The sequence below is a fragment of the Physeter macrocephalus genome, chromosome 12 (genome assembly GCF_002837175.3).
Source record: "Physeter macrocephalus isolate SW-GA chromosome 12, ASM283717v5, whole genome shotgun sequence".
NCBI classification, from domain to species: Eukaryota; Metazoa; Chordata; class Mammalia; order Artiodactyla; family Physeteridae; genus Physeter; species Physeter macrocephalus.
The window spans coordinates 83,756,620-83,779,776 of NC_041225.1; the positions used below are offsets into that span (position 1 = coordinate 83,756,620).

The 23,157-nt window shown below is 42.5% G+C and overlaps 1 protein-coding gene across 6 annotated transcripts in view; it reads left to right on the forward strand.

Moving 5' to 3' along the window:
• ANTXR1 (ANTXR cell adhesion molecule 1) overlaps positions 1–23,157 on the forward strand; it is a 249,725-nt gene that overhangs the window by 112,534 nt on the left and 114,034 nt on the right. For all 6 annotated transcript variants that reach the window (XM_028496612.1, XM_007126731.4, XM_007126732.4 and 3 more), the window contains exons 11-12: positions 5,732–5,801; positions 7,296–7,374. In XM_028496612.1, coding sequence (XP_028352413.1) covers positions 5,732–5,801; positions 7,296–7,374 — 149 coding nt within the window. The remainder of the gene's footprint in view (positions 1–5,731; positions 5,802–7,295; positions 7,375–23,157) is intronic.

Below are 23,157 nucleotides of genomic sequence, written 5' to 3' on the forward strand. Positions count from 1 at the left end.
AAAAAGTGGGGAGGGGAGAAGACCACCTTCTTCCTTATTTACATCATTAGTATCTCCTTACTCTATATTGTTTAACCAGAACTGTTATGGAGCTATTTAAATCGTATATATATTAGCAAAAGGGTGGTGACATATACTAAAATATGGTAATTCATCTCAGTTTACCGTATAATGTCCCCTTTCACCTAGATGCTTTCCCCTTTCAGCCTTTCTTGGCCACGTGCAAAAATGCTACCCTTCAAAGACCATTAACTGCCTGACTTCCTGTAACAAGATTCAGACTCCATATCTATTGTCTTGTGTTTTAACTTTCAGGGTTTGTGGCTTGAGTGTGCCTGGCACTTGAACGTGCCTGGTCTTCCTTCAAGCTAGTGTAGATTGTTGCTAGGTTACTGGATTCTTTTCTTGAGTGGTCAGTAACTTACAACAGTCTCCCAGACTCCCTTAAAATTCCCTCTCTATCTTCAATCCCCTAGTGGGATTTCTACTTATTTAATTATTCTATTCTATCCCTATCACTCATGCCTGAAAAGATGTTTGACAGCACAATGTAATCAAGCAATTAGACATTTTGAAATGTTTAATTTTCAGTTCCTCTGATTTTAAAGCACACATTCATTGTCTATTTCAAAGGCTTGGATACCCGTGTAATAATGTGGAGTAACATTTACTAAACGTTAATTAAGTGCCGAGTAACATACTTCCACGCACTTTTTCTCACTCCCCACACAGCCCCGCACAATGATCTCATCATGTTCACAGCCGAGGAGCTTGTCCCCAGTCACACACTAGTAAGAGGACCTGGGATATGAACCTGCATCTGTTTGACTCTGGAGTCTACCCGGCCCTGTGCCCCTTGTACTTATCCTCAGGGATGCTCAGATCCCAAGCCTGGGTGTCCGGTGTTTCGGTGTAAGGACATTCATTGATCCCCAGATCCTGATTTAAATCGAGCTCTGTTCGATTATCAGACTCTTGTAAGACAGATGCTTTGGATTCACCTGTGTCGTAGGTATACACTGAATTTGGAACTACCTTTGGCAAAAGGCAAGGAAATTTATATTTATAGATCATCTAAAAATCCCCGGAAGGTCTAGTTTCGAACTCCCGCCCCTCCCTAATTTCTTCCCAGCTCCCGGCATCCGTTTTCCTCGGCCACCCAGTGCTAACAAGCGTGTAATGGCCACCGGTGGACAGAGGACAAAGGCCCTCCAGAGGATGATGGCCCCATAAATGTCACCACACCACTGGCTTTGGCAGAGGTGGCCATGAGGTTGGCGTGGCCCCCGAGCCAAACGTGGCCCAGCCGAGGAGGAAGGCTTTGGGCCCTGCTTCCCAAGTGGACGTTCCAAGAAAGAGTCAGATGATCAAAGTTATGGAAACCAAATGGCCCTCCTTTGTTTAGAGAGAAAGAGGGAAAAAAAAGTCACTCATTTTTGTGGTAAAGTGGAACCAGGCTCCAAACCAAACAATCCCTCTCAGACCCGAAAATGCCAGCTCCCCAGAGCAGGCCCACAGCCTGAGAGGCTGATGAACTGATGGGAGGGCGTGTCGAGTTGGTGCTACGGCTTCGGCCGCGTCTCCTCCGTCCTCCCAGCGAGGGTCTCGTCTGCTTTGCTCCAGAAATAGCTGGTCTCCAGGCAGGAAAGGAAAATGAAAGGAGGGGGGAAGTGAGAAGCGGTCCACCTGACCTAGGCTGACCGAGCCAACCTTGGGCTCTCCCTCCCTTTCCTGTTGCGATGTAGGGAGGAGAGATGCTGCTCAGAGAGAGCCCAGGAAGGAGCCTGGGCCCCGGTGTGTGGCTGCAGTGCGCCCCCTTCAGCTCCCCCCGCAGAATGCAGTCAGGAGTCACGAGGCCTCCTGTGGCCACGCCGTGGCCGGCCTGTGACTCCGTGGGCAGGCTCCATGGGCAGGGATCTGCACTCCCAAGTATTACTAGAGCATTTGCAGCACCAAGATAAAGTAAATATAGGTTGTCATCAGCCACGCCTGGCCCGAGTTTGGTTTATCCTCTAATACGAGCCTTTCCTGGAACAGGGAGGCACTTGGTGGGAATACTGATGAATCCAGTTCTAGTCCTGGCTTTGCCTCTGACTCGCTGTGCAATCGGGGGTTACTGTGGCCTCTCTGAGCCTCCATTTTGCATCTGGAAAATGAGCCCAGTGAGCCCTGCCTTGCCTTGGTTCGTAAGGTTGTAGTGAGAGGAGGTCAAGCGTGCCTCTCATCAAGAGGTGGCGGCCAGACTGCCCGGGTGCTGATTCCCTGTGTAACGCTGGGCAAGTGTCTCCACCTATGTCTGTTAAATGAAGGGAATAACATCCTTCCTTGATAGCACTGCTAGAAGGTTACACTAGATTACTTGATGTGTATGATGTACTTAGAGAGACCCGACACACATGCCCCAGCTAGTCTCACTGTCGTTATTGCCATCATAGATGGGAAAACATCTTGAAGATAATAATGCTCGGTTCAGGCGCTGTGTGATCCGCCACTGTCCTCGTAAGCTTCACAATTGTACTCAACATACCCTCACTATTCTGGCAACATTCCATAATCTGGCAGTGCTTGTTCTAAATATGAGGGGAACCTCCAGTAGCTTCCTGTTACATTTAGGAAAAGTCCCAAAAGCCCCACCATGACCTACAAGGCCTTGGTCATCTGGTCCTGCTGCCTTTTCTAGCCTCATTTTGAGCCACTGTCTCACTGAAATTCAACAGCCTTGTCAGCCTTCTGTTAGCTCCCGGAAGACCTGGGCTCCTTCCTGCTCCAGGATCTGTGCAGCTCCAGCGCTCTCCCACCCCATCTCCTCTCCACCCAGCCTCAGGTCTCAGCTCACAGAGCCTTTCCTCAGGGAAATGTTTCCTGACTTCCCAGATGAGAGAAAGCCCCTTCTTTTCCTTCTTTGTGCTCATCACAGTTTAATTAAATAGTAATTTGTGTAATAACAGCATTTTTTTCTACTTTGCTGTGCTTTCCTCATGAATTCTCTTCCTCAAGAACTCCTATTCACCCGTCAAAACCCAATGTTCATGTTATTTCCTATGCGAAGCCCTCCCTTATTTTCTCTGTTCACCTCACTCAAACAGTGTTACTCATTCTTAGAATTCTAAATGAAGTTTTGATGTAGTAAGTGGCATTTGCCTAGAGGGCCTAAGAGTGCCTGCATTTTGTTCTGCTAATTATCCCTTCTCCTTAGGCTACACACCCAAGGAATAACAGGAAATAAATGCCACTTACTATTAGCTAAATTCAGTGTCTGATGTCCCCAGGGCATAAAGCTTGCCCACATTCCCTAAATCCAATAGATAACTAAAACAGTGGCCATTAAAAAAAAAAAAAACGTGCAGTGCTTCCTTTGTTATGTTCACTTCCAGGCCTAGCACAATACCTGGCACATGGTAGATGTTCAAGAGAATATGTTTTTTAATAAAAATGAATATGTTTAAATAAGCAACAAGGATATGTTGTACAGCACAGGGAAGTATAGCCACTATTTTGTAATAACTTTAAATGGAGTATAATCTATAAAAATATTGAATCACTATGTTACACACCTGAAATTAATATAGTATGGTAAATCCACTCTCCTTCAATTACAAAAAAAAAGTCTTGTACTAAAGACTAAGATTAAAAAAATGCAATATTTTTACTTCTTCAAAAAAAACTGAATGTGTTTAATAACTATCTCCCCTGCAATGTCATGAAAAGCAGAGACTGTTTCTCTTCTCAAAGCCTGTGTCTCTAGCTCATAGTCGGCCTTGAATAAATATTTGTTGAGTGAATGAGTGAATGACCTGAAATAACCTCCCTAACTTTTCACCACTTAAAGTTCTCCCTAGACATCGGGGGAGACTGTAATTGGCCATCCCCTTCATCCTCCTTCCATGGAGACACAGTGCTTAGAACTCAGATGTGTCCTCCAACTCCCATCCCATGTGGCTCTGGTCCTTGAATCAGGCATGGAGGGTATAAGGCTTCCTAATCTCCACTCAGGCAAGTGTCAGCCGCACTCAAATGTCATTAGAGACATCAGTTTCATATCAAGTGCCAACAACAGCATGGCATCCTGCCATTACATATGGAAAGGCTTCCTTTCTGTCTTCTAGGTATTTGTATTCGCAGCTTGATTAAAGGAACACATATTATTCATCTTCATATCACCTACAGGTCCTACAACAATCTTTTGAACAGAGCATGCACCCAATAAATGTTGAGTCATGAATGAATGACTACCATATGCTGAGTATAGTAACTTCTCAGCCCTGCTTCTGGCCCCAGAATCTGGGACACAGTGAAGTTTTTAAGGAGTTCAAGATTAAAACTGCTTAAGCTTTCCCCAGACATCCATTAGGATAAGAGAAAGAACTCCCCCACCTCCAGATTCCCCCCACTCTAATCCATCTTTCACAGCTACATTTGCTAAAACTTCCAAAATCGTCACTTGAAGTTTTTCTCCAAAAACCTCCAAAGTTCTTTTCATAGCCAATAGTAGGCCTAGGTCCAAATCCCTCAGTCTTAACTCGAAGAACTTGGAGCACACATTTTCCGATACTGATCTTTTCAAATCCTCCTTACCTCCTACCCTGGGGCATCCCTTTTGTTTGCTCTGTCTTTGCTGATGCCATTCCTCCCACCAGGAATGCCTCTTCCCCATCTCTCCGGCTGAAGCACAGCTCATGTTTTGTATTCCCTGTGACCTCACCGTGTCACCCACCTAAAGGAAGCTACTCTGTCTTCTGAAGCCAAACCATATTTTGGCTTAGCTGCTTGTATCTGTCAGCAAACTTTTTTAATTGAGATATAATTGACATATAACATTATATTAGTCTCAGGTGTACAACATAATGATTCAATATTTGTGTATATTGCGAAATGATCACCACAATAAATCTAGTTAACATCCATCACCACACATAGTTATAGTTTTTTTCCTATGATAAGAACTTTTAAGATTTACTCTTAGAGACTTCCAAATCATGCTGTACATTACATCCCCATGACTTATTTATTTTATACCTGGAAGGTTGTACCTTTTGACCATCTCACCCATTTCATGCACCCCACCCCCAGCCCCTGCCCCTGGCAACTACCAATCTGTTCTCTGTATCTAGGAGTTGTGGTTTTTTTTCTTTTTTAGATTCCACATGTAAGTGAGATTATATGGTATTTGTCTTTCACTGTCTGACTTGTTTTACTTAGCATAATGCCATCAAGGTCTATCCAAGTTGTCACAAATGGCAAGATTTCCACTTTTTATGGCTAAATAGTATTCCATTCTACATATATATGCCCTATTTCTTTACCCATTCATCTGTAGTTGGACACTTAGGTTGCTTCCCTGTCTTGGCTATGGTAAACAATGCTGAGTCAGCAAACTTTTCCCATGAATATGGCTTCTCTCTCAAGCTAGACTTAGACCTGAAGCTCCCCGAGTATCAGTCTGATACCTTCTCATTTCCCCTCAGGGATGCCTGGTCTATGGTAAGAACTCGCCCTCTATTTTCTCACTGCTTGACTCCACTTGACATACAGGATCAGAGACTAGTGGCATTCAGGCAGAAGACCTTGAGTTCACTCTAGTGGATTTTACAGCTCAAGATGAGTTTATATTTCAAAACATTACTGCTTTTCTAGTGTCTCCCAGGACTTGGCTGATGGTCTGTAGGAAGCACTGAATATGAAATTATAAACTTACCTCACTCCTCTTAATCCAGTGACTTCCTTTTTACAGATGAGAAGCCCTTCACTGTGGAAGATACTTATTTGCTGTGTCCAGCGCCTATCTTAAAGGAAGTTGGCATGTAAGTTTCCACCAGCAACTAAACCCCACAGCCAGGGAGGAGAAAGGAGGTAGAGGGGACAAAAGGAGGAGAAAGTGTCTCTCTTCATGGTCATTATGGAGCCTTTCTCTAGACTCCTCCACATAATAATAATGGTGCCAATGCTTTGCAGTGAGCCAGACACCAGGGTAAACGTTTCACAAAGGGTACCTCCCTTCATCCTCCCAAGAGCCCCATGAACCAGACACACACCATCCCAGTTTTACAGATGTGAAATCTGTAGCCGAGAGAATTTAAGTAGCTTGCCCGAAGGTCACACAGCAGTAAGTGGAAGAGTATGGGTTCAAAACAAGGTCTGTCTGGCTTAATCACAGCTACATTTCTAGAAAGCTCTCATGCTTCCCAAAGCACTCTCATAACATAACCTCACCCTGTCATCATAATTGTCCTTCTAGATGATTATATCCTTTCTTAGAGATAAAGAAACTCAGAAAGGAAGCTCAAAAAGGATAAGTGGGTCCACGACTGGTTCAAGACCCCACGTTCAGACCCCTCTGAGGCCACATTCAGTGTTCCTTCCTCAGCGTCTCTCCAGAGCACCGTGTATTCGGCCAGGCGGCCCGAGGTTCCCTGAACTAATTTATGGAGAAAATCTTGCGATGGTGCAGTTATAGTAACTACTGGTGAGATGAGATCAAAATATTCAAGAGGAGGGAGAGAATTAGCGCCCTGAGCAAGAAAAGAAATATGCGGGGAAACAGAGAGTCAATGTTTGGGAAAGAACACAAGCTAGCCTCTCTGTAAACACATCTATAATAGGCTGAAGATAGAATGGAGGCTTTAAGGAAAAATGCGAAACTTGCTCATCTGAATTCTGCTTTCAATCATTTGTTCAAATTACAAAGCTTCCAACTCTGGTTGCCTAACATCAGCCTGTGATACCACCGATTCCACAAACTAGCCCCGTGTCCATGCTGCAGAATGCAAGCTTGTGCTTCAGTGAGCATCTTATAGATGGGAGGAAAGAGAAGGCAAATTAGTTCATTTTCTGCTGTACCTCTGTGGGTTGGCTGGGTAGCAACAAAACCACGGCCATCAGAATCTGATCACTGAGAGTCCAGATAACAATAGAGTTTCTAGCTTGGCCAGTTTATCCCCCACTGATTTGAACCATTTTTTAAGAATACTTCTTCGTACTACAATGTGACAAGTAAATTAAATGGGAGCAGGCTCTGCCCATTCAATGCAATTCTCCACAATGTAAGAAGGGCTGGATACGCTGCCTTGGTACACCAGCCAGGTGTATCCTGACATCTCTCTAGAATGTTAGAGGTGGATGGGCCCTGGAGACCATCCTCCACATTTTACAAATGAGACAGCTCAGGCCCCCAGAGGAAGAGACTACAGTCCCAAGGGTGGTTCAGAGCAGAGCCCTCGGGGGACCTGTGTGTCCGGCTCTCGGCCCCTTGCTCCTTGCCCACATGCTGAGTATCCTTGGTTCCCGTGTCATTGCAGGAAAGCCGCGCTTCAGGTCAGCATGAACGATGGCCTCTCCTTCATCTCCAGTTCTGTCATCATCACCACCACACACTGTGTAAGTCATCGCGTTTCCCTTTACTGAGAACTTCATTGGCATTACCATCTCTCTGGCAAGCTTTTTGTACCAGTTCTGCTTTCTGTTCACTGAGCTTTGACCCTGGCACTGCTAGGCCAGCCGTGGGCTGCATCGGGGGCTGTACACGTATCAGGAGTGTATCAAGAATGCCTGTACTTCCCCGGGTTCCCCATTTCTGTTACTGAGGGTGAGACCTGGACACACTTTCACAACCAGATGGCAAGGTGGGACCAGGGTCTGTGCAGTATTGAGCGGGGATGCCTGGATGGACCGGGTCTGGGAGAAAATTCATAGAAAAAACACTGGACGGTATATATAGGAAACACATCTTAGGGAGTTTTTCCTCTAAAAGGAAGCAGGAAAATGGGGCAATAACTGAAGGAAGAAGTGGAGTATAAAGAGAGGCTTTTATTTAGAATGGAAGAAATTGCAGCTTGTTGATATGATTGTGGAAATAATCCAGGAGAAAATGGAAAATTCATGAAGTCGGAAAGAAGCAGGGAGGGGCCCTATGACATAGGGCTTGTGAGGAAGAGTGTGGACTGTATCCTCTACCAGCTCCTCAGATGCCCCGTCTCTGGATCCTTCGTGGCAGGTAACATTCATCTCTGACTACACATAAGATCACCTGGAGAGCTTTTAAATAATATGGATGCCCTGACCTCATGCCAGACCAATTGAAACACAGTCTCTGGGGTGGGCCCCAGCTTTGGTGGATTCAGGGCCCCCTTGGGAGGGTCTTTTGTGCAGCTATGGCTGGGAACCCTTCAGCCTGTGTAGTTGCTCCCACGGTCAGTGTCTTGGAGCCCAGCCCGTCAGAGGGCAGTCGGGGCCTGGTTAGCTCATATACAGATCTCAACCCCTAATATGAACATTTCTGAGATAATCTTTGTCTGAATATTCAGTTTCTATAACCAAATGCACTTTTCCCATGAGCTCACTCTAGAGACAAATGTGTTTTGGCCTGATGGTCAGTTTAGGCAGATACCATGGTCACTTCCTGGCTGGCCTTTGGAGGGCATGTTGTTAGAACCCCTCAGTGACTGGGGTTTGTGTCCTTAACACCATCCAGGTGGACGAGAGAGATCAGACAGACACTGGAGCCAGACAAGGGAAAAATGAGTTGTCTCACAGAGGAGCAGGAGGCCAGGCCTCACAATGGACAGCACACCCTCCCAGCTCCCCTGCCTTCCCTTACACACACACACACACACACACACACACTTTCCATCCTATGTTAGGAACCAACCAGTTTTCTTGAAAGCAGGGTAAGCCAGTGCAATGGGTACAGACAATGGAAAAGTTTTACTGGACCAGAGTAAGAGACTAGGGTTGTCACAGAGACATGTCACCACTGAGAAATGTCTGTGTCTCAGGCATGCCTCAGTGGAATGTCAAATCTGGAGACCACATATGAAAACTGGATTCAATAGCAATGAAATTTCTCCAAGCGTACCCTGCCTGCTTCTTTTAGAAATTGACCCTTTTGGAAACTGCCAACCTGCAGGAAATGATTAAAATACCCCAAATCTAATAACTCCAGTCCAGATTCCTCCCTGCTTTTGAATGATCCAACAGTTTGGGCCTGTATTTCTAATTATGTCTGACCAGACCAGAGAAACAGCTATGCCCCGAGGCTGCGAGGGCAGGGAGGTGGGAAGGGGAAATATCTTGGGGCCCAGCCTGTGGTGTGGTAGAAGCAGGAATACAAATTTAAGTTCCGGACCTCTAAGCGAAGAAGAAAGGGTGTCCTCACTAATGTACCCCAAAAGGAAACCAGCTCCTGGTAAAGTCCCTCTTATGTCTTCCCAGCTCACTCCAACCTGCACTTACATCTCCCTTCTCCTTCATCTGAGTGCAAGTCACTAAGTTTTCTGTTTGTCTGACCCTTGACTGGCACCACCTCATAACGTCTTCTGCATTATTGCCCTGTCGCTTGAGAATGCTGCGTGTCTACCACAAAATTATACGCACCCTAAGATTTGAGATCCAGGTCCATTCACTCATTTAGTCAACAAGGATTCACTGATTACGCACAATGTGCCAGATAGGCACTGCCCTGGGTGCTCGGGATACATCAGGACACAACAGACAAAAATCTCTTATCTCGCAGGGATGCGGGGAGAGAAGGCAGACAGTGAACAATGGACGTAACAGATGAATCGCACACTATGTTAAGAAATAATATAGGCTATAGAAAAAATAGAGCAGAGTAAGAGGTACTGCTTGAGTGAGTGAGTTCAGATTTTAAATAGAGATACATTGAGAAGGTGGCATTTGAATAGAGAGACTTTGAAGTTAGCTGTGAGGCCCCTGGGGAAAGAACACACCAAACAGTGAGCCCCAGTGCCCAGAGCACACAAAGCAGGGTCACCTGGGGTGTACAAGGAAGAAAGTGGTCAGTCACTGGAAGAGAGCGAGTGAGGCGACCAGTAGGCGGTGAGGTTATGGGGAGGGAGAGTGGAGGGTCTTGTGAGAACTTCAGCTTCTGCAGAGGCACAACGCAATCTGACTTACACTTGAAAGATCACTTGGCTGCTGGAACAGCCCGTGGGAAGACAAGGATAGAAGGGCCATGACTAGTTAGGAGGGTTATGGCAATATTTCAGGCAAAAGTGATGATGGTGGCTTGACTCAGAAGGGAGGAGCAGTGGCAATGAGAGAAGAGGTCAGAGTCAGATGTGTCTTAAAGGCAAAGCTAACCTATTTCCCAAAGCGTTAGACATAGGGCTTGAGAGGAGAGGAATCAAGAATGGCCCCAAGGTGCAGCCACTATGGAAAACGGTATGGAGATTCTGTAAAGAACTAAAAATAGAGTCTCCATATGATCCAGCAATCCCACTCCTGGGTATATACCTGGAGAAAACCATACTTAGAAAAGATACATGCAGCCCAATGTTCATAGCAGCACTATTTACAATAGTCAAGACATGGAAGCAAATGTCCATCGAGAGATGAATGGATAAAGAAGATGTGATTGATATATATATATATATATACACACACACACAATGGAATATTACTCAGCTGTAAAAAGAACGAAGTAATACCATTTGCAGCAACATGGATGGACCTAGAGATTATCATACTAAGTGAAGGAAGTCAGAAATAAAAAGACAAATACCATATGATATCACTTATATGTGGAATCTAAAATATGGTACAAATGAATTTACTTACAAAACAGAAACAGACTCACAGACATAGAAAACAAATTTATGGTTACCAAAGGGGAAAGGGGGTGGGAGGGGTAAATTAGGAGTTTGGGATTAACAGATACAAACTACTGTATATAAAATAGATAAATAACAAGGTCCTACTGTATAGCGCAGGGAACTAAATTCAATATCCTATAATAAATCATAATGGAAAAGAATATGAAAAAGAAGATACAGAGATATAGATAGATATAGATATGATACTGAATCACTATGCTGTGCACCAGAAACTAACACAACATTGTAAATCAACTATACTTTAATAAAAAATAAAAAATGACCCCAAGGGCTTTGGCCTAAGTAATTGAAAGGATGGAGTTGCCCTCAGTTGACAGGAAGAAGACTGAAAGGGGAGAAGATTTGAGGCAGAGGGGGAATTGGGAGATCAGTTTTGCTGTCGACCAGTTGTGCGGCCTTGACCGAGTTATTTGGCTCCTAGGTGCCTCAATTTCCTAATCTGCAAAATTAGAAAAATAATAATTTACATCTCTTAGCAGTATTGTGAGTATTAAATGAAATGATTATGTAAAGTGCTTGGCAGAAGGCCTGACCAGTAGTAAGTGCTCAATAAATGTTAATTGCTATTATAGTGGAAGCTTAGTCAAAATTACTGACCTAACTGGAGATTCTTCCCAGAGAGTCGGCTTCTCACTTCAGAGTCCCTTATAACAAAAGGACTTTTCTGACACAAGATGTATTCCTATGAGTACATGTTTGTCACTCGACCAAGCCCAGGTGATTGAAAGGGGGCAGACAAGCCAAAATCATCCAGACAAGAGGACCTATATTCAAATATTCAATCCCAATCCCCAACAGGTCCTACACAGAAGCTCAAATTAAAAAGACTAAAGCCATCACTGGGCAAAATAGAGATGCAGGTGGAGTGTGTGGTAATCCAGAATATGAAGTAAGGTCTTGGACTTGCCTTTGTTTCTTGGGCAGCTGGTTTGGAGGGCAAGGTTTTTAGATCAAAAACTATCCCCTGGGTCTGAGTAAAGGGTTAGACTTGTCAGTACCAGTCTCAGCCTGCCCAGTCCATCACCTGGAACCAAAAATAATTTTAAAATATGTAGTTGAGCCTCTTTTTTTCTTGCTTTATTTGGTGCCCATTTGGACAACCATGTCACAAGTTTTCAAGATCTGCAATGAATAACTGTTGCCTCTGCCAGGAGCAGAAATTCCATGAAGTTTTACAGGAAAGAGATTTTTCCATCCAAGAGCTAAAAGATTCCTATACTAATGGTAAACTTTGTTGAGCTCCATGACTATAGAAAATGGTCAAACATCCAAAGCCCTCTCTTCCCGGCATATTAAACACATCCCACCTCTAGAATCTCCACTGGACTCCTTTTTCTTCTCCAACTCTAGCAATAGGTTGAGAAAGTCACTAATATGGTGCTGCTCTAAGGGAAATAGAAAAAAGAAGTTTGTCCTTTTGAGAACAAAGCAAGTAAATTTAGGACCTTAAGGAACTTTTCATGAAAGGTTGTCTTCTTCTGGATAAGTACCTTAAAATTCTATAATTTCCCACCCAAGGTGTACAAAAATCAGAGAATCATTCAACAAGTATGTCTCAAACTCCTCCTGTGTCTCCAGTGCTCCATTTACATTGTACAAGTCGCTGTCCCTAAGGAGCTTAAAATGCAGCTTGGGAAATGAGTCCAACAAGCACATAAAAGAGTATGTAACAAAGACCAAGATTGTGGAAGCCAGGTGTATAAATGCTATAGGATTTCAGAGAGGAGAAGAAGGGGTGAATCCAGGAAGAGTCACAAGGGCTTCGTGGAGGCGATAAAACCCAACTGGTGATTTGAAAAATGATAATAACAGGTAAGAAGTGGGAAGGGGCCCCCCGCTAAAGAGAAACCAACCTGAGCAAGGTCTAGATATGGCTATGAACCTAGTTTGTTCATGGCCCTTCCCAGGAACCATGATTGTTTTCTTCCTTTCCTCTCATTTTGTATCAATTTCTGGTGCCTTCTAATTGGGGGCCATTTCTCAGGTTGGCAACTACTCTCCTAGGATGTACGCTCCACACCCTTGATCACCTGGTGTGTAACAGTGAGGCCCAGCTGATGCCCCTCCCTATTAACTATGATTAGGATTCGATTTGTGTTGGTTTCCAGCCTGGAGAATCACAATCTTTAAAGAAAGAAAAGAGACCTGAAGTTAGACGTTGAATCTAAAATCAACACTAACTCAGTGGAGAGCCTCTCTTTCCTCCTGATGTATACGCATACTAGCCTGACTACAAACAGTAACAAGGTTGAGTAAATTTGAGAGGACCCATGGCAAGTCCTATTCAGGGAAATTCTTTCTGAATGAAAATAAAAATGCAACAAACTCAGTCCTAAGGCATCAAAACAAGAACTGCTCTGTGATTGCAGTATAATGGAAGAATTAAGAATATAAGATGTTGAGTCAAAAGTCCTAATTTCAAATCCTAGCCCTTCCACTTTCTAGAATGATCTCGGGCAAGTTAACCTGAGCCTGTCTCAGAGTCTGTCTTGCATGGCTGTTGTAAAGATTAAAAAGGGCCTTGAGGTACATGGTAGTCTGTCAAAGAATGACAGCTGTGTATTAGTTTACTGACGTTCTCTTTCCTTGCCAAGTAAAAATCTAATGGACTGTCTCATTGAAAGGTTTGCTGTTCATTATAAACAGGCTATTTTCCCCTCATTAAGAAGTTTGCTTCCTTCTGAGTCCATGATAAGCCTGTATTTTAGAAACAGGCTGGGAAAAACTTCGAAGATGTTGCCTGCATGATAGTGAGGGAGAACAACACCAGTAAATTAGATCTGGTGATAAGGCAAACTGGGTTAGGCTGCAGTTTCTTCACAATATTTTTTGTATAGTTGATTTATAATATTGTGTTAGTTCAAGCGTACAGAAAAGTGATGCAGTTATATATATATATATATATATATATATTCTTTTTCAGATTCTTTTCCATTATAGGTAATTACAAGATATTGAATATAGTTCCCTGTGCTCTACAGTAAATCCTTGTTGCTATACGGTAAATCCTTGTCTATCTTATATACAGAGGTGTGTATCTGTTAATCTTCACTATTTTTGAAAAAAAAAAAAACTTTTCTCAGTAAATGGATCTAGGAGTAACATAAGGGGAATATTTAGACTATTTAGAAGAATGAATCAAAACAAGTACTTACTAAAGTTGTTGCATTATTACCGCATAGAAAATTTCTATTATTATTTAAAATATTCTATCACGGCCAGCATGTTTGGACTTATTTTGTCAAAGGAGGTACCTTTTCATGCAGATGAGATCTGCAACCTCAGAAAGGATTTTTCTGGCAGACTGGATCCTCCAGTGTCCCCTGAAATAGCCATGACTCATTGGGGTTTTGGAGTATGGTTTGACTTCTGTGAGGATTAACATGGTGCCAACTTGTTTCCAATGGCGTTTTAAGCCACTTTATCCTTCAGATTTCATGAATTGAGACTGTTCTTTTCCCAAACTATCAGTATTTTTCTATCGAGAAAGAGAGAGAAAAAACGTGTGTCTGTGTGTGTATGTGTGTGTGTGTGCGTGTGTATGTGTGTGTATGTGTGTATATGTGTGTGTATGTGTGTGTGTGTGTGTGTGTGTGTGTATGTGTGGGGGGAGGGAGAGAGAGAGAGAGAGGGCGCTATCTCCACAATGCACAGGACGCCCCCCTCCACCCCCGCCACTACAAAGAGCTATCCAAAATGTCAATAGTGCCAAGGCTGAGAAACCCTACAGAATCAGAATTTCATAGGGAAGAGCCCACAATTCTGCATTTTAGTAAACTTGCCAGGTAAATCTTAAACACACAAGACTCTTATCATTATACTTACCTGACATTAATTGTCCTCCAAAGTTTAAAAAATAAAGTCATTAAAACCTATTTAAGAAAAATCATTCACCCTCTAATCCCATTCATTTAAGAATCCCAAGATTTTAAAGTCAGAACCCTCTCTTTTAGGTTTCTTCTTTTGGACCCTATCTTCTGGTATAAAAATAGGCATTTGCCTGAAAGAATGATTTTAGCCAAAAATGACCAGTCTGGGGACCACTTTGTGTAGCCAAAGACTGCAAAACTTTCTCTCCAAATGCCCCTGTCCCATGTTCCAGGTTGTCTCTGGGTTTCCTCCTCTCAAACTAAGGTCTGCCGAGCCAGACTTGCTGCTCTTTGTTTCAGGAGACAGAGCCCAGTTAACATCAGTATTGTTTGTAACACGTCATGCCTCCCAGTGTCTCGAGAGAAAGTGGACCTCCAGCTGCCACACAGAGATAGGTTATACATTTGGAAACAACTGGAGACTTAGAGAAAAGAAAGCACAGATGTTGGAAAGAGCCATTGTCTCACAGAAAACAAATTTATGGTTACCAAAGGGGAAAGAGAGGTGGGGGAGGGACAAATTAGGAGTTTGGGATTAACATGTACACACTACTGTATATAAAATAGATAACCAACAGGGACCTACTGTAGCACAGGGAACTAAACTCAAGATGTTGTGATGACCTATAAGTGAAAAGACTCTGAAAAGGAACGTATATATATATATATATATATATATAAAACTGAATCACTGTGCTGTACACCTAAAACTTCCACAAAATTGTAAATCAACTATACTTCAATTTAAAATTATTTTAATTTAAAAAATAAAAATATATTTTTTTAATTTAAAAAAAAAATTTTAAATAAAAAAAAGAGCCATTCTCTCTCATGCACAGTGTAGCCCATATACTCCTAGAGGAAAAACAGACTGTCTCGTTCACTATTGCAACCCAGCACCTGGCATAATGCCTGTACATATTCATTACTCAGTAGATAGCTGGTGATTGAATGAGTGAATGAACGGACTCAAACAAGGGTCACAGTGAGCCCATGATTGTACCTGCTGGTAGGAGAGGAAGGGAGCCAGAATGAGGCAGGAATAGAATAGGGGCACCCAGCTGGTTGGAGGGTAGGCCTCCAGCAATCCAATATGCATATCCAGGTAGCCTGGGGAGCTTGAGCATGAATGAAGAGGACCAAATCTGCCAGATGAGAGACCACAACCAGTGAACCAGGCAGGGCAAAAGTCAAAGGCCTCTTTAGAGCAGCGCTAACTCCACAAGAGCAGACCTGGAGAAGGGGGTCTAGAAATAGACCAATCCACTCAACTGGATCAAGATCCAGGACAGGCGCTAGCCCAGGAGAGTCTATAGCACAAGGCTGGAAGGCGAGCAGAACCGTAGAGACTGATATGGACTCTAAGTAGCTACATTTGCTAAGTCCAAGGAACACAAAGATATAATACAATACATGAGAAACAGACAAGTACTCCAAGGATTTGCAATTTAACGTGGTAAGTTCTTTCATCGAGACACGAACAACGCCTAGTGATACCAGGAAGCGGAGTGTCTGGGGGATCAAAGAAGGATTCACAAGAGAGATAATAAGTGAACTGGGCCAGGAAGAAAGAGTAGGGATTTACTCAGGGTATGGCCTGGGTAAAGGCGTGTTTGGGGCCAGTGGGGCTGTGATTGGTTGGGGTGGGGTATTAGGAGAGAAAGTAGAGACAAAACAATTGGGACCAGTTGGAAAGCCTCCCTTAGCTGCCATATTTTGGAGTTGCTTTAATATTTAATTTAAATATAATACAGGATGCAGTTTTGATGTTGAATTCCAGTATCTCCTCATTCAGGAAATAAACATCTTTCATCTTCAAAAAAAGGAACCTAGATAACTAGAGAAAAGCTGTGACATGGGGAACACTGGCATGCCCTGAGTTCACCCTGGAATACCAGAAACTTAGGCTATGGCAGCTCAAATAATCTGGATGCTGCCAGCCAAGGCTGAGGTTGCACAGACAGCCTTGATCATGGCTAGCTCAGGAGGGAATGTGCTAGAGCCCACAGATGAATGCTACAGTGGCTGCAGCTAAGAGGCTTCGGACAGAGGGCAGGGACCACCTTCCAACACTGTCTACAGAGTTCTGTTCTAGGCGACTTCCTGGGGGTCCATTTTGTAAGTCAGTTCAATTCTGTTACTAATTGCTTTGAAGTAACTTAGGAAAATGCAGATCCAGCCTAGGTTTATAGTCATATAAGTATCTAGGTAAACAAACAGTTGGCATGACTGCCCTCGCCAAAATTTCTTGAATTTCACCAGCCTAGTAGGGAATGAATCCAGTAGCCTGTGTCGAGTGGCAATCTCGCCTTCCAACATAATAAAAAATTATTGCTCACTCTTCAGAATAAGTAAAAATCAGAGGAGACTTTTTTCTTCTATTTCTTTTCCAAGGTAAACAAAATAGTCCGTCAATCAAAACAGGTAGCTATCTTTGGAGTAGCTAATTCATACCAGCAGCTATAAGCATGTGGGCCTCTTCATTAAGGAAAGAAGCATAGAGAAGCAGTTGCTGGTGGTAAACGGGGCCAAGGATCAGGTCTAACGTGTATTGAAAAAGTACTGTGGGCAAAGTGATAGAGACTCAAAAAAGAACAGCCTGTGCTTGCCCTCCAGAAGCCTACAACGTAGTTACCGAGGCAGAATACATACTCCAAGAGGTAAATATATATATTTGGGGGTGCAAAAGGCAAATATCACAGGGCACCCAGAAATTCTTCATCTATTCCAAAGACTCGTGAGCCTCCACCCAGGCCTGTGCATAAGTAAATTGACACAAGCACTACACACTTTGGGGAGAGTCCACTTAGTGGGCTTAGTGGATTACTTCTCAGTTACCCTAAGAAGGCATTCACCTCTTCCTGCAAAAGGGAGCTGGACAAATCATTTTCGAAATTCAAGGGTAACGTGTAGGCAGCTCATTATTTACTCAGCCCCAAAACTCTGTCCCTTAAGACAAAAACTCTGTCTTTCCCCCAACAAGACCCTCCCCAAACTGTTTCTCAATTACAGAAAACAACCCTTGGAGAAGACAAGTCCCTTCCAAGCAACCAGTGGAGAAGGGCAGGACCAGGGCCCGCACCCTGACATTCCCTGTAGATTTCTTCACCCTAACGTCATTCCACTTCCTGTCCAACTCACTCCCACACCCATCTCTCTCCTTCCTCATTCAATCACCGTCTCTTCACACACGGTGAAGAATTCTTATCCCGGAAGAGTAAGGGGAGACTGGACTGGAGGCGAAATAGGAGACTGACCTTGCAGAGAGTTTGAATGACAGAAAATGGAGCCTGGGCTATGGGAAGCCATTCAAAGGAAGCACAAAGCAGTATTTTTCGAAGACTTCGGGATCAGATCAATGTGGCAAAAATCCCAGCCCTTAAATAGCTGGCAAAGGTCCTAGTACACAGTAGATACCCAATTTTAGTTTCCTTGTGCTGATGTTATAGGCTTTCTAAGAATCAGTGCGGTGACACGGTTTCCAAAGAGACTCTGACTTCTGGTTGAATTAACAGAAGTATGGTATCTGAGACTAAGGAAGTGATGGAACCTTTCAACTTGGTGAAGGTAAAATCTCCTTTCAAGTATTATATTAAATAGTAAGGACACTTCAAAGGAAAACCTTGAAAAACTGAATATGTGAAAAAAGGTTACCAAATATGGTAGATCAGATAGAATAATAGAATTGAGACTCTAGCCTGAAGACATGAAGAAAGACTTGATGGCCATTTTTATTTGAAGGGCTGTCCTGAGGTGCATCTGCTTTTATTGCACAATAAAATACAACATCTACACAGAGCTAAATAAAAATAAATAATAAATAATATAAAGTAATAAATATACAATAAGAATAAACTAATAATAATAAATATGAAAATACAATATCTATACAGAGCTAAGGAGTAGAATAGGCTGTTAGACAGTTTGTGTTTCAGTTTTTTAAAAGGTCCTTCTAATTGGATGCTACAAACAGGTGGGAATGAGCTCCCTGTTGTATTCAAGCTGTATTCAAGTCCAGGCAACTAGACAAGCTGGCAGAATTACATAAAGGCCATTCATGCATCAGATAGGCAATTGGACTGGAAAAGCTTTCAGACTCCTTCCAATGCTGAGAGTCTGAAACTCTAGAACTAAAAGTAAGCTAGCGAAAGAGTAAGGAAAACATTAGCAGTCCTATACAGTGTAACAAATGAGTTTGGCTTTTATATTTTGAAAATAAATATGAGAGCCTCTTGTTGGTGACACTGGAGACTGCAGTTCCAACTAGCCAACACCCCCCTAATACAAATGAGATTTTATTTCAGACCAAAGTGAACTTAAAGCTCCTCCCAAGAACAATTTGCGTTCAAATAACCCCAAACACACCCTCTTATTTACAGGCAATTGATATACTAGTAACAAATCATTCTCATCTATTTATTAGCTAGTCTCAGTAGAGCCGTACATAATTCAAGGTCTTTTTTTTTTACCATATCCTAGTATTTTTTTATTATTATTAACAAGATGACCCGTGATTTCTTGTACGGCCATTAGAAAGGGCAAAAGACCACAGGAATATCAGAATGCCAAACTCAGATGTCATGCTGTTTATGAACTGAAATAAAAATAGTTTGGCAGCACCTCTATTTTGATAACGCTTGTATGCATAAAAACCTTTTCAAATATGTTTTGGAGGATTGAGCTGATTTGTTTTTCTTGGCTATTTGAGGAATTGGCTTTCAATACTTTTATCTCAAAGCATTTTAAAGGATATTTGCCCTAAGTTTGAAATTTCCTTGTTTTGAGAGTAAATGAGGGGATAAAAAGGATTTTTCTGAATCTGTGCTTCAGGAAACTCTGAGATAAGCACATAATAAGATGGTAATATTTATTTTTAGAAATAAAAGTTAAACCCAAATACTAATCCATAACCAAGATAAATATAAAGGACCAAACTCAGCAGTTAAAAAACACAAGCTTGATAGACTGGATGCTCAGATATCAAGCAACCAGGCTTCTTTGAATATAAAATAAGAATTCCCAGTCTCTGAATAAGAGCCCGAGAGAAAGTACATGCCCTCAGTATAGGAGCTTTAGTGAAATGACCAGTATGTGCATTTATGCCTGCTCTTGGGTCACTGGGGCTATTCCAAAGGGTTGAGTCTTTTGGGTTGAGCATTCTGGATTCAGAAATCCAGTCGTGCGAGGCACAATTGCAGGAAGATGTGCACAGTTTAAAGAGGGTCCAAAAGTGTGTGCGTGTGGAGAGAAAGAGAAAAGGGTGGAGGTGCTGGGGCAGGAAGAGAGGGAGGACAGATTAATAATTGGGGAAATACGACCAAATCGCAGAGAAAGGCTGAGAGCATCTTCTGTCTGCCAACCCTAAAATAATGCCAGCTCTTTAAATGATCCAAATTTGGGAAAAATCAGTGAACTAGGCTATCACAGAACTGGAGGAGACAGCAACCAGACCCAGGCCACATTGTCCTGGTTGGGAGATTACAGTCACAGTGTACCAAATCACAAGCTCTCTCCGGGTCCTTACACATATCTTCTGCTCAGGATATTATGGGGGATGTGATTTACATTGTTTGCACTCCCAAAGAGCAGACAAACTGTTTCCTCTGCTCCCTACAGAGTAACAGGGTCCCACCAGGGTATATGAGCGCCATTCCTTTTGCAAAGCAGCCAACTTCTCACCTGTTCCTTAGGGCAGCAAGGAAATTCAAAGGGCAGTGATTTAATTTACAGCTCCCCAAAATAAGAGTCTGTGCCACCAGCAATACATAACTAGTGTTCCTTTGTTGTAACTGTGGTTGCTAGAACAGATGTTAGTTTAGCCAGTGCCCAAAGCAGTGGGCTTAATATTTTGTTTCATTTACTTAAAAAATTTAAAAGCACTTGAATAATTGGCAGCTAAAATATTCTGGGTTTCTTTTACATACCATCCAGCATCGGGAAAACTGCTTCATTTGCAGGCCAAGGAAGCGTGAAAGGTACAGCTAAGGCAATTTTATTTTATCTGCATTGCCCAAATTCATGGACTTAGAAGAGGTAGCTTAAAAGCTCAAGGCTCTTTAAAGATTGTATGTAAAAGGTGCAGACTCACCGAAATAAATATCTGCCAAAGGCCGTTTATGATAGAGTCCAATCTGGCAACCTCGGTTGACCTTTAGCTGCTGGCCTTAAAATTTGTGAATGCAAATTTTAGATCCCTAACAGATTAAGATATTTGATGATGAGCCAGTATTTTTATTTCATAATTCCTCACTCTAAATAGTTATGTTCATCCTTACTGCGTGCCTTTGATCAAATTTCACTTTTCTCCTGGGATGCTCTCTCCTCTCTACCTACCCAAATTTCACCACGGCTACAAGGCCTGTCAAGTGCTGCCTGGACCTGCCCCAGGTTACCTCACTGATCTTGGCAAGCCTCCTGAACTCCCACTGCTCTGAGCTCAAGCACTGTGGTTTATAGCATCATTTGGAGATTAACTGCACATAATGCGTGCTGCCCTTTGAGCAAACTCTGTGAATCAGTCCTGACTTTCTAACTGGACAGTGATAACATCTTCCAGGATTGTAGGCTGACTTTGTTCATCTTTCTGTGTCTCCTACTGATGAGCATGTGTCAGAAACTCAGTAGAAAATGATTTTTTGGTTTCCTGATACCCTATTACGCAGTTTAGAGATATTGTTTTAAGGACTAGATCATCACGGTCACCAGTAGTAAGCATCTATCTCTGGACAGTGCCACCCAATCATAAACATGGCTTCCACCTTTCCAAGTTCATAATCTAAAGCAACAGCGAACGGTATAGAGAAGGTCTGCCTGCTTACAGATAAGAGATAATAATGATGCTGACTAACATATGAAGTATGATCGATAAGGACCAAATGAGCATATGCATTAAACAAATAGTTACATTAAAGGCAGGTAGACAAGTCCCTGTAGCTAATGGAACAAAAAATGAAAAAGAGAAATTAGTCTTTCGCTTCCAATGTCATAGTATTTGAACATTACTAAGTAACTTTCTCTGTAATCCTATTTCAACAGCCCACTCACAGGAACTAAGGCATTCTGAGTACTTATGAGTTACATCTTGTCTGCATTATTCTCTAAAAACTGGTTTTGATTAACAAGCTCTATGCATTTTATGGAAAGGAAAGTGCTGAATGAATCCAAGACCTACTTATTATCACCCTCACCATTGCGAGTGACTTGAAATGTCTCTACTGGGTCAGGGTGACAAGAGGATGCTGGAAAATCTTGAAACAGAGTGTCCTGCCGTGATAAGGACCTCAAAGCTTGAGTGTGTAGGAGTGTGGCATCAATCTTCTCCTTCACTGTGTACTAATGATGGCTTTTCTAAGTCCTTCTGGTATTATTTTTATGAGGCAAAAAGTAATAAGAGGTGTAGCAAACTAGAATTGACATCCAAATTATTACTGCTCCTTCAAAATATTTACCTTGGAAACCTGTATACTGAAGAACGCTGTCAAAATTTCAGCTATCTTCTGCACTCCTGCTGTGAAATTGCCGTGACTTTGAAGGCACAGTATTTGAATATCCTCAGTCGGGGAATTAGGGAAACATCATCATCATTTGATATCAGAACAACTCCAAAAGTTGTGGGAAGCAGGTCTGGTGAATGGTGGGTTATCAAGCTGGGAACCTCACTGATAAAAAACAAAGCATGACTTAGAAGATATCAGATTTACTTTTTGTGGCCTATAAATTGGTTTCAGAAACACTTCCAAGGGAGGTGTTTCAGAATTCCTTTGAGCACTGGTTGAATCATTGGAGAGTCTCCAGCATCCAAAGCCACCAGTTTGGAGGGAATTAGATTCATTTGGGTGTGGGAGTGCTACTATATTCACTACATGAACAGCCTCATTACTTTATAGCCCTGCTTTTGAAAAAGAGTTCCACGAGGGCTTAGGTAATTCTCACCTAATATGTTTTCTATACTGCCTACTTCGTGGGTTAAGGAATCCAATATCTTCAGTGCCTATCACTTTTATTGCCATTTCTAGTCCAGATTACCTCTCAGGTAGCAAGAATAAATCATCATATTTGATTCTGTTTTACCCTCATTAATGTTTGATCAACTTTAATGGAAGCTATTAAATTTACCATTGGAAAACTCACTTGGAGTTCCCTTTCCTTGACATTGCGATGGCAACCTGAGGGCCTGTGGTTTCCCAAATATGTAACCTGGGACCACCCACCAACACCATAGCTCAGTCACAGTTGCAAGAGGTTGTTCACAGGAATCAAATTTATTTACCTGAGCCAAGTCTGGGCACATCACCAGGAACATCGCTTGGGCATAGAAGCAAGGGAAGGATGGAAAGGAAAGTCACAGTTATTGAAGGAGGCCTGTGCCAGGATCTTTATGTACCTTATCCTATGTAACAGCAAATCAATCCTGGGAAGTAGGAGTTATCTCAATTTCATATATGTTGAGAAAAGGAAGTTTAAGAGAGAAGTTGGGTAAGTTGCCTAAAGTCCACATGTCAATTAGTGGAAGAATTAGGACTTAAATTTTACTGAGTCCAGAAACTGAGTTATTTGTAGTGAGGTGGATGGACCTAGAGTCTGTCATACAGAGTGAAGTAAGTCAGAAAGAGAAAAACAAATACCGTATGCTAACACATATATATGGAATCTAAAAA